At 35.6% G+C, this 12,471-nt stretch overlaps 1 protein-coding gene across 1 annotated transcript; it reads left to right on the forward strand.

Moving 5' to 3' along the window:
* Positions 1-4,277: 4,277 nt before the first annotated feature.
* Positions 4,278-10,667, forward strand: LOC130730503 (protein PHOSPHATE STARVATION RESPONSE 1). Its single transcript, XM_057582529.1, has 9 exons — positions 4,278-4,518; positions 5,409-5,478; positions 5,573-6,221; positions 6,320-6,533; positions 6,623-6,699; positions 6,779-6,818; positions 7,783-7,840; positions 8,590-8,659; positions 9,901-10,667. The coding sequence occupies exons 3-9, from the start codon at positions 5,580-5,582 to the stop codon at positions 10,258-10,260; spliced, it is 1,461 nt and encodes a 486-aa protein (XP_057438512.1). The 5' UTR covers positions 4,278-4,518; positions 5,409-5,478; positions 5,573-5,579; the 3' UTR covers positions 10,261-10,667.
* The last annotated feature ends 1,804 nt before the right edge of the window (positions 10,668-12,471 follow it).

Raw genomic sequence — 12,471 nt, forward strand, 5'->3', positions numbered from 1 at the left:
TATGAAATCCCAAAAATGTTAGATTTAACATAAAATTTAGGATTTGAAACTTCGCTCCTAATTGAAGAGTAGCTATGAAGCAAGCTAGGGGAAGGCATATGAAGCAATCCACCGTATAGCTATGATTCTCATAGTTATTGTCTTAACTTCAATGAATGTTCTTCAAATGACCATATCCCACCTCATGTTGTCTGATGATCTTTACAACATTCTGTTTTCTGAATTATGAAGAAGATTCCCTACAGTTTATTGCCATTCTGTGGTTAAATGATAAATTACTTTGTAAATAGCTACTATTTGTTTAAAAGTTAAAACTGGGAATTAAGGCTTGTGTTAATGTGTAACTTTTTTAAAACATGCCATTCTTATTTGTAACTTCTTCTAATATCTAAAGTGCCTTTTTACTTACATTCTAAGTTTCCAACGCATCAACAAAGAAGTAAGATTTTGACATATTGACTCAAATATGAATTGATGTTGAGTTTAACGCCTAACTAAACAGACACACTGAGAAAACAACCAAAACATTCTCTGTGCTAAAGTAATGCATATAACAGTTAAAGATGGGGAGAATTGGTGGTCACAAAATGAAACTTTTGGAAATTAAAAGACTACATATAAGTGTTGCCAGGGAGTTCCAGGACTTGCAGGCGCACCGGAGTTGCGAGAGGAACTTCACCGGAAACCTAATTATGATTTCTTCCACGATCTCAATCGGAAGGATTGGCTGCGGCGGCGCGTGTAGTGAGTTCCGGCTACGGGTGGAAGAGAGTGAAGGTGAGGTTAATGTCCCTGTGGAGGTAGGTGATGAGACAGCGTCGTTTTGGTCACCTCCTCGTGGCGCCATTTGAGTTTGTAGAAGAAGTAATTAGAAACATAATTTCCCCTGCTACAATCTATATTTTTCTCAAATTATCTATATCAATATATAATTATATATATTAACAAAAGTGACTTGGGCATTAAGTTAGGAAGTTTTAATGCATTTATGATTTTTATTTTAAAATGTAAAACAAAAAATTTAAATTCATTTGCCTTTCCTTTCAAAATAAAATTACAATTTTTTGTTACATTTTACATTACCTTAAAAAATGTTAATAGTAGAGAAAAAGTTAGTGCTTTGATGATAAACCTCATAAAGAAGGAGTGGGTGTAATTTCCCTAACTAAAAACAGCTTAAAAAGAAGTGGTCGGAGAAATGAAGTAAGTGCAGATTGGAACATATTGAACCAAAGATTGAGAAAAGAAGTACTTGGAGGCAACTTGAAGAGTTAAATTGTGAGAGTCGGAGAATCAATATGGAGGTGAACAACATTAGAGGGTTTAGTGCTGTGCCACTGTGGAGCATGTGAAGAAATACATGACTTCATCTCAATACAAAGCTGATTCTGAGAGAGTAGTGGATGAGGTTAGGCTCTACTTGAGTGGATGCTGCACCTTTTTTTTAGCCGTATTTATGATTGATAGCAATGACTAATTCTCTTGTCGTGGGTGTTTACGTAGGGGTGGAAATAGGCCGAGTCGAGCCAAGCTTTGTGTGGGCTAAGCTTGACTTGCATTATCTTTTCGTGGCCCAAGCCTGGCCTGTGACCTATCAATAGGCCAAATTTTATGGCTTGGCCTGGCCTTTTCTAATGCCTGACTTGGCCTACAAGCTTGCTTAAAAGCCTATTGAACAGACAATTTTATCAAAAGAATGTCATTAGGTTGGCGGGCTAATAAGTCTTTTATATATCATTGCACTTTCTTTTCAAATAAAAAAAAAATTATCATTGCATTTCAAAAACTAAACTTGTATCATTGAATATGTCTAAACGTTTCTAATCTAGGTTAGGGTAGGGACTTAGGGTTTTCTTTTATACTAAAGTATAAAATAAATCAGTTTAAAAAAATCAAATAATATATTATTATATTATATTTATTTATATTATTAATAAAAGTAATATATAAATAGGCCGGCCTGTTAGGCCAAATAGGCTTTTTTGATAGTTTGAGCCTGACATTTTTAGTTAAACAAGCTTTTAAAAAAGCCTAAGTCTGACATTTTTAATAAACGAGTCGAGCCGAGTCGAGCCTCTAACAAGTCAAGCCATAGGCCCCTGACGAGCCGTCTGACCTATTTCCACCCCTATGTTTACATTAAGTAGTAAACGGCTGATTACAATATGCACTCCATTTTTATGAGCGATGATTGAACTCTCAACCTAGTTAATATTAAGGGATGAAGTAAAGTAACCAGTATCTCAACACTTTGCTACCCTTTGAAAGGTGATGATGCCAGAGATTCTGGATCTTTAATATTGATGAGAGTCACTTTTGTCCACAATGCCTTATTATAAGAATTGAACCATGGCTTTGGGGAAGTGCTATATGCTATAGACATGCTTTTTGTCTAATAATTATAATTCTTTTTTGGTGTTGTTGATGTATTAATGGATTAGTATTCTCATATCAACACATTCAAGTGATATATTGTGTTTATTTAGTATACGATCTCACTTTTTGAATTTTCTTTTACTGACACCTTTTGATTATATATAAAAATAGAGATGAACACAACATAAGAAAACATGAAAAAAATTTACACATGAGAATGTGAGATTATAGATTATTTTGAACGGTTGCGAATTTGATTCTGTAGTTGTGGAACCGCTCATATATTAACAAATTTATTGTAACGATGATGACTAGGTGTCCACAATATTCAATAGTAGGACATTGAGTGCATCTTTCATATTGAAAAAGCTTATATTGTTGTTTACTTGTTGGAATGATGTTTAGGCTATTTCTACCAAACCTGTTACTGAGGATGTAGAGAGTGGGTCTACTTGCCGCAACTTGGAGTTGGATCCAAGTGGTACAAATTAATCTGGTTCTGTTAAGAACAGCATGTTTGTATGAGTTTAGAGGTTTTCAAAATAGCTTTTACTTGGCTTTAGTATGATTTCATATAAAAACTTAATGTTTGGCCGTTTCTGTCTAAATATGATTTTGTGTTCAAATCCTATGATTAGAACTTATTGTGTTTGTTTAGAAAATTTACATCAAGTTTTAATACAATTTTATTTAGGCAGTTTTTTCCAGCATATGTAAATTTACTTCAAATTCACTTACTTTAATAATGATATGTTTACACCTCACCTTCATTTCTATCTTATTTTCACTTTTTTTCCGTGTCTCACTTTTTCCCATTACATTATACATCTTAATACTCCATCTTCTCTTCATATATCTCTTTATAGGTAAGGTGGAGAGGTGTGAATGAGTCTTTTTCCATTTGTTAACTATGTGGGAGGGGTCATGATGATGAATTGATGGAAGTGAGGAAGTACCATTCCAAGGTGAGGCAACAATTAGTTGATAAGGGTTACCACATATGGGGCCTTGTTGGATCAATGGAGCAGCTTTGAAGGGCTTATTGCAAAGAGAACATTCAAACTACCATATTGCATGAACTACATCGCACAAATTCCTCTTTGTTTACCTACATATACTTTTAACTTTATGGGCACGGGCACAAGCATAAGCTATTGTCTAGCTCTATTTTATCAAGGTGAATGGGTGATAACCCTTCATCTATGTCAAAGGTTAATAATAATATGGAACTTTTAGTATTCTATTACCTGGTTGAACCAAATCAAAATGAGTGAGCTTTCATGCGATAAAGGGGAAAAACTATTTAAAAGCCTAACATTTATATATTCACATTTAGCTTTTTTTTTAATCTTATTTTTACTTACTTTTCATTTTTATTTCATTTTTTCTATCTAAATATCTAATCACCATCAAACAGGGGTTGGTCGCAAAAATTAAAAATGGTTGTTTGAACTCCTGAGGTGAGGTTGATAATTCAATCCTTATAAAAAACACTTTTAGAGAAACATTTGACATTTATACACCTTAACCGAACAAAATTGATCACTTGAGCTATCATTCTGTGACACATAAATATTTATTTAAGGTAGAACAACCATCTACTTAATTAGTATCTGTTTAAATTCTTGTTGAACTCAATATAAATTCACACTAAAATTAACGTAGCAAAATTATACTGTTTCGACTTTCAACTCATAATATATTCAACATAATAAATTTTAACTATTTAACTGATATTTTAAAATACGTGAAATCACGTTTGCGTTAGTTTGAAAGCTCGTTAAACCCTATGTTTCCCTTTGAGGAAAAAGAAAGAACATTTTCCTAATCATGTGGTTCAAACCCAACCAACCTCACGTGCACCCCATTAGATATTTTCTGTGTGGAAACCAATCACAGCAACCTCCAACTCCAATGCAGAGGAGTGCCAGGGTAACACCAACTTCAAACCCTTCCACGTAACCGAGAGTGCTTCTCACGCGCTCAATCAACGCGTAACACACCCATTGGCTATTCCTCCTCCAAAAGGGGTTTGCAAAACGCACCCGTTCGTCACCACCGTTCACTCCCGCAAATTCAACCTCTGGCTTTGCCGGTGACGACGACGACGGCGGAGGAATTCACAAACACCACCACCGTCTGGTAAGAGAATTCGATGCCTCACGCAACCCATTGCTGCGTTTTTCTTCGTTATCTGTTGTTTTTCGAAAATACCCTTTGCTTCAATCTCCCGTTTTTCAATTCGCGTTGGGTCACCCCTTTTCGTTGATGATTGTTGATTTCACCAAAAAAAATTGTTTATCTATTTGATTTCCTTTGCAATTTGATGTTAATTCCATTGATTATGAGTTTGCATGCATATTGTCATGCTTCATCATGTTATTGTTTGATTCTGGAGTGTGAATTGCTTTCAAATAATTTTTTTTTTGTCTGATGGTAGAGGTGATTTGATCAAATTTATATGCATGTGGATGATTTTGGAAGAGAATTCATTTGTCACTCTACTTGGAGAACTGTGGTTTTATGCATACAACTGATTGGCTTATTGGTTTTGTGTTTACATGATAGAATTGTGGTTATTTGATAGCATTTGCTTAATTGTTTAACCCATCAGCTTAATGTTAGTGCATACTGTTTTGTTTAATGATAAACTGCATAATTGTTCAATGTTCACATTATGATGATTTTCATATCTCTGATTATGGTTACTACTTGATGGGAAATAAAGGGGTTGCGTTGTGACTTATCTCTGCACCTAAACTGCAATGAAAGGCTTGAATATTTATCTTATCTGTAACTTTGAGCTTTGTGATCAGCATCTACTGTGGTTTAAGATTTTTACGATATTAATATGCTCCTTTTATTGAGTTTAGACTTGCGTTCAAGCTTGGCCTGTCTCTTTATTTTAGTTTTACTTTTGCGATGGGCTTTTATAATCTTCAGAAGCAATATTCTCACCAGCCTTGCTTCTTTTGGTTTACCTTTGATGGATGCTAAAGAGTGAAGACTAAAGAATTGTTTTTCTTTGACAGTTGAAGATTGATGACAACTTTTCTGGTTTGGGCATCAAGAATAAAAAGCAACCTGTGTAGTATTTTGCTGGTGAGCATTTCCATCTGAGGGAAATCGTAACAGTCTAAGCTTTTGTTAGTTGACTAGATAACTGATACTTTTATCTTTTTGACTAACAATTTAGGAAAATAATGGAAGCACGCCCTGCTCTCTCTATTGAAAGATCAAGCCCAATGCAACTCAATAACATAGGAATGTCTGGAGCACTTCCTTCATCATTGCCTGTCCTTCCAATGCCTCTAGAAGAGACGTACCCCAAATTATCTGATTCTCACCCGGCTTTTGTGGAAAAAGAGCTTAATACAAAGCCTTTTATACATTCAAGTCACTTAAGTTCCAGCGGTGCAGTTGGGCATATGTTTTCATCTTCTCCCGGATATTCAACTGATCTTCATCACTCGTCCCTTTCACCCCATGAAAAACACTCTAGAAATGTGCATTTTATGTCACAGTCATTGAGTAACGGGGCTCCATTGCGATCTTATGCTTCAAATAATGGACCAATACCTTCTACAACATCAACCCATTATTCTAATGGAAACAGTGCTTCCTGGCATACAGATTCCCTGCCCAGCTTTCTTGATTTCTCAGCGAATACCTCTGTTGATACTAGTCAAGTAGAGAGCAGTGCCTGCGATATTATGGCAATTGAGGAGTATTCTAAGAGAAATGATTGGCATGAGTGGGCTGATCAGCTAATCAGTGATGATGATACTTTGACTTCCAATTGGAATGATCTTCTTGCTGACAACATTCAAGATCTTGAACCAAAGGTTAAGATTTTCTTCACTCAAATAAATATTAGCTTGCTGAGTAAACTGTCTAGCGATTTATTAATGGAATGTGTTAGAAACTCATTTTGTTTCTTTAGATGGTGGATCGAGTTTCAAAACCATCTTCGCAATATCCGGTAGGAAACCAATCCCAAGCCATTCCACAACTTCCTGCTTCATCTGGAGAACATCATGCTGTTACTGCCCCCTCTTCCTCAGCAAATTCTGCACCTGCCAAACCACGGATGCGTTGGACACCTGAGCTTCATGAAGCATTTGTGGAGGCTGTCAACCAACTTGGTGGGAGTGAAAGTATGTCCATCTTTCTTTCACTCTGCTAAGTAAGGCCTTATTTTGTTAAACTTCTGCCTCATTTTTCTTTTCCTGTTTTCTTTTTACAGGAGCTACCCCTAAGGGTGTGTTGAAGCTCATGAAAGTTGAAGGATTAACTATATATCATGTTAAAAGCCACTTACAGGTATATGCAATTTTCTTTATCTTCCTAATGTTTATTTCCTCGCATGTTTTTGATGAATATATTTCTCCATGAAATGCAGAAATACAGGACAGCTAGATATAGACCAGAGTCATCTGAAGGTACATAAGATAATAAGATATGCGTTCTATTATATATACCTTATGTATGGATAGGGTTTGGTATATTGGTTAGGACTTGGGATAAAGAGATCATGTTCTATTGAGTAACTTTTTGCAAAATTTACCCAAGGATTAAAAGTTTTTACCAAGTAGATGATTCTCGCCAAGTTTCATGTTAATTGGAAACTACTTTGTTCTTTATCTAGAAATATGGAATTTATTTGAAGTATGGTTTTCAAACATAGGAAAATATCACCATATATAAAAGTTATCGAGTGGTGTAAATCTCTGACATCTTACATTATTGTTTTTGTACATAATATTTTGATTCGATTTTATGTTTTAAGCTTCTCCTTTGTTTATGGTGCCATACTTTTTCCCCTTCTTTGTCTTCCTCTTTGTGCTACTGTATGAGAAACTTTTTAAGATGCAAGTTCCCATGGATTCTTTTCCATTCCCTATATTTTTGCTTAAATTAATTGGGAAATTGCTAAATGTAGCATGTTTTAGAAGCTATGGTGTGCATATTTAATATGACTAGAACTTTACTGATGCATGTATTGTATCCAGCAAAGTAAGACAAGGAAATTTGGCAATTTGGTGAACAATAGCCTACTGGGGCCATATAAATAGACATAACATGTATCTTGGCATGTACTAGCAAGTCTGTCAATCCACTTCTTTATCATTATTTTTTTTGAACACCAAAAAGAATTGGAGAGTTTTGAATTTTCAAATAACTACTGAAGTACCTATTAACTCTAATTTTTTTATTTTTAAATTTAGGTTAAGATTTGTATATTGGAGTGGCAAATTAGACCGAAGAATATGAAATCTGTTATTGACCTGGCATTGTGCTTTTGATGCCTGGAAGTAGTGTCTTTTTAATATCTTCCTTGAAATCTAGAGAAATGCTCCTTCCTTTGCAGTCATATAATGTACATTTTTTTAATACTTTTGGCAGGAGCTACAGATAGAAAACTAAGCCCCATTGAAGATATGTCATCTCTAGATTTGAAAACGTAAGCAACTATCTACTGCTACTTTAAGTAACTTCTGTTATTTAGTATTTCTGTATTTCTATGACAATTGATACATCAAACTGTTAGACAACACTTTGTTCTCTATTGTGACCTTACCAATACAAACACTCTGCACAGATTTTAGATAATTGGAGTGTCAGTAATCAAAATTAAAAGAAAGAAAATAAGGAAATCTTAATGAATATCCTTTTTCAACTCTGGATCGATGGGTATTGAGTCGAGAAGAAAAAAAAGTTACACCTGGGAATTTGAGAGCTTGGCCTCTCCCACTCTAAATCCAATAGACCAACTAACCACCTTCCTTTACATTTGCTGTCTCTATTTATCGAGTGCTAGCTATTTAACTGCTCTAACAACTTTCCTAACTAAGCTTGCCCATAACTAATTGGGGCTTGTTCCTAACACAGTAATTATCCATATCTTATCACTAAACATGAGAAAATAACATATTAATAGAAAATTAGAGAATCTTAAAAAATAAATCAGGCATAAAATAAAATAAAATAAAAGGTGGACTTTTACATAGACCATTAATACAGCCTGCAGAAAGGTTCTTAGTTGATTACTTAATTATAATATAAGGATCAGGAATGGACTTATTTTAGAGTTCACAGGGGTCCAGGATTAAGGGTTCAAGTGGATTAATATTCAATGGGATTTATGTATGTTTTCGGTCAGATTTCATACATAGTTAAATGTTATGCTGACCTTTCCTGCATTGTTGACAGTGGTATTGAGATCACTGAAGCCCTACGAATGCAGATGGAGGTTCAGAAGCGATTGCATGAACAGCTTGAGGTACAAAGTTTGTTCTTTCAAGAATTTCCTTCTGATATGTTCATTCATCATTTATAGCTTAATAATTGGTTAGAACTTAGAATACACTTCTTATAGGACTTACTAGTTTTTTGAACTTCAACTGAGGTTTAAGAGACTGTGAAATAAATTCATATTAATAAAGGAGTTAATATATGTAACTAACTAACTATTTCTCTCATTTCTTTTATTCCTTTTTTTAAAAGTGTAAAGTTGTCAATTAGTGTCTTAGTTGTCAAATTATAGTTTTCATAATATGATCAATATAACATGCATTAAATATATGTATCACAGTAGTCATTAGATTAGTTTCATTTGATATATCATTGTAGATACTTGCGGTCCTTTATAACCAAAGAACTCATTAAGGAAGGAATAGAAAATTGGGGGATCATTAGTCCTCTAAAGTCCAAAAGCTACAAAGCAAACAACAGCAAAAGAACAAGGGAAAAAAATCAGCACAAAACAGCAACCAAGCCCCTTTGCAAGTATGATTCAGAAGCACCCTTAAAAATGAGGGGAAACCGCAAAGAGGCTATTATATTGTATGTTTGGATTTAGCAGAATTAGTTCTAATAAACTAGGCTGTCCCATAAAAGTTGAGGTCGAATATAAATTTTGCTAAAATGTCTGGGATGAGATTATTTCTAAATAAACTGGAGGAGGTTGCCAAAACACCGAAGAGGACACTGCCAAAACATATTTTTCCCCTTTCTACTACCCAAACCTTTATAACCTGCAAATCATGCAGATATATCCAGCTACCTCTAAATGGCCTAAATGGTTTAACCAGAATTGCCAAGCTACCCCACAAAGCAAAAATAGGCAATGCTAATTCTTTTCATGCTCTTATTCATTGAAATTCAGTTATTTCTCTTTATATGGATTTGAAATTGGATACTAACCATACACACAACATATTCATTTATAGGTGATTCCCATATCATTGATTTGTTGAAGAGATAGACCTATCCTCTCTTAGACCCACGGTTTCTTTTTTCCCTTTTGGGGAGCAAAAAACATATGGCTACTATATTCTCCTGGAGCATGGAACTAATTTTTGTGACATTATTTGACATGTAGGTTTATGCGTGTAGAAATTAGGGTCATGTGCTTCTTATATCACATGCATGAATTATCCAAGGCATTACACTTGTTCTCTTATGTCTATTGTGCCTCTTTTACAATCTAATAACAGTTCTCCCCTTTATCTTTTGTGTTAGATTCAAAGAAATCTACAGTTGCGAATAGAAGAACAAGGAAGGTACCTCCAGATGATTTTTGAGAAGCAATGCAAATCTGGCGTTGAACCATTTAAGGCATCATCATCTGCCATTGAGAGTGTATCTGGAGTGTCTTCAGATGCCTTAAAAGATTCTCCTGACAAAACCGAATTGGAAGCATCCAAAGCGAACCATTGCAGGTCTGATCAAGCTACTAATGGCAGTACTGTAGTTGACGGAAGCGCCCAGGAAGCGGGTGAGAAGCAGGATGCTCCCGAAAGTCAAGCTTCCGAGAATCCTAAGCAAATTGCTGATGAAGATGGTGCTCAAGCCCCCAAGCGTGCAAGGACAGATGAGTAAGCTTTATGATCTGCTGAATCAGCGTTAAACTGACAAGATAATACTGATTCGTTTTAAGATTTTGTTTTATTGAGGAAGACTTGGTTAATTGAAGCCTAGAGACTTAACAAGTGCCTCCTGTCCTGTTGTGTTCATGGGAGCTTTGTATTTACCTTCTATTTAGTCACAAATGATGAGTCAAAGTTTTGATTATGACGTTCTTTAACATGTTATCTTGTTCGGTATCCTGGTTAGGACGGGATTATAGTGTACAGTATGGGTATGGCTACACCTCAAATCATAGGTGAGGAATTAGGACAATATCTTACCAACATCCTGAATCCAATCTAAGTTGGTATGTACTACATCTCTAATATGAACTGTGTTTTAACTCTACCGAAATAAAAAGGGTCCAATTCTAGTTTTAAGTTGTATCGTCTTACCACTTATGGTGCTGAAGAACATATTTGCAGGTGGCCCTAATAATGGTTAGTGGCTATTCTATTTCTATTTCTAGTCAAATATTTGTGTAACATGAATGCATTTTATTTGGCCATTTGTATCGCATACCTTTCCATTGGAACATGTTGGTGCTGCAGCCAGGAAGGCAATGGAAGGCCTCTAGTCTTAGCCAGACAAGGGAAAATTGATACCTAATAACAATAACTATTTAAGGCTTAGACCATTTTACAATTTAAGCCGCTTTCATGTGCTTTTATTCAAGTGAAATAAATGTACATTAGAGAAAACTAAAGCAATGTATAGTTATACGAACATTAAAAAAAGTATAGTTGTACGATTTAAATCGCATTTCATCCAAGAAGAGAGTTTAAATGGTATAATAAAGGGCAAAGTGCACGAAAGCAACACCTATGCGGCTATGCCAACTCATTGTTTTAGGTATCAATTTTCCCTGCACGAGAACTTCCATGCACGAGACCCACCACAAGTGCATCTTACCAATTTTTTTTTGTCTTTTTATTTATTAACAATTTGAGTTGTTTTCCATAAAACATGAAACAACTTGTCGTGCTCTGGGTGTGCCAATTCCTTCGTGCTCTATAGCAATGCTCTTTCTTGAGTTGTCTAGCTATAAATTAATGACTTAAATATGTTGAGTCTCTTTTTTTGTAAAAGAGTTGTTTTGTTTTTTTCTCTTCTGTCTTATCTTTCCTTTGCCCTTTGTTTTGCTATTGAAGTTATCCTCACTTAGAAGAGTGTGTTCCCATGAAGAGAAAAGTGTGAAATTAAGAGTTATTTTTTTTTCGTTATAGAAATTAACAGTTGTTTTAGTATTTAAAACAATATATGAATACAATAAAATTTGTTGTTTTTTTTACAGAAATTAACAGTTATATTAGTATTTAAAACAATACATGATAACAATAAAATGTATAGATGAAAAAAGAAACTGAAAGCACCAGATAAAACTGCACGGACCAATTTAAACTCCACCACACCAATTGTAGCACACGTTTCCAAGTTCCAAAACACCTCTCTTCCCTTCCCCACCACCACCACCGCCACATTCTTCTCCCACCTCCCACCTCTCTCTCCCTCTTTCCCCTTCCCTCTTTACCACCTCGTCCTTTTCCCCTTACCACATCCAGCCCAACATGTTCCAGTACTTCCCTGTTGGACAAATTCACCTTCTTCTGAAATCCAGCGCCACCGCCAGCGGAAGAGTTTCGACCACGACTACGGTGTACGTTGCTGCTATCCTTGAATATTTTACCGTGGAGGTTTTGGAGCTGGCTGGTAATTAAGGAGAGCAAGAATCTGAAGGTGAAGAGAATTACCCCTAGGCATTTGCAGCTAGCGATTCGCGAAGATGGAGAACTCAATATGCTCATCAAAGGGACGATTGTCAGTGGCGGTGTTGTTCCTCAATCCATAAGGCTTTAAGAATAACTCATCTGCAAGGTTAATTGAACTGAATTCACAAACCATCATTTCTTAAAGCCTTATGGATATGAGGAACAACACCGTCACCGACAATCGTCCCTTTGATGAGCATATTGAGTTCTCCATCTCCGCGAATCGCTAGCTGCAAATGTCTAGGGGTAATTCTCTTCACCTTCAGATTCTTGCTCTCCTTACCAGCGAGCTCCAAAACCTCTGCGGCCAAATATTCAAGGATAGCAACAACGTACACCGCAGCCATGACCGAAACTCTTCCGCTGGCGGTGGCGCTCGATTTCAGAAGACGGTGAATTCATCCAACAGGGATCT

The sequence above is a fragment of the Lotus japonicus genome, chromosome 1, assembly GCF_012489685.1.
Source record: "Lotus japonicus ecotype B-129 chromosome 1, LjGifu_v1.2".
In the NCBI taxonomy this organism is placed as follows: domain Eukaryota; kingdom Viridiplantae; phylum Streptophyta; class Magnoliopsida; order Fabales; family Fabaceae; genus Lotus; species Lotus japonicus.

What these genes read in the sequence shown, in the direction of transcription:
- LOC130730503 (XM_057582529.1), top strand. Translation starts at nt 5,580, where the DNA reads ATGGAAGCACGCCCTGCTCTCTCTATTGAAAGATCAAGCCCAATGCAA. An exon ending in CCAACTTGGTGGGAGTGAAA is followed by an intron (nt 6,534 to 6,622) that starts GTATGTCCATCT and finishes TTCTTTTTACAG; the next exon opens with GAGCTACCCCTAAGGGTGTG. An exon ending in GATTGCATGAACAGCTTGAG is followed by an intron (nt 8,660 to 9,900) that starts GTACAAAGTTTG and finishes CTTTTGTGTTAG; the next exon opens with ATTCAAAGAAATCTACAGTT.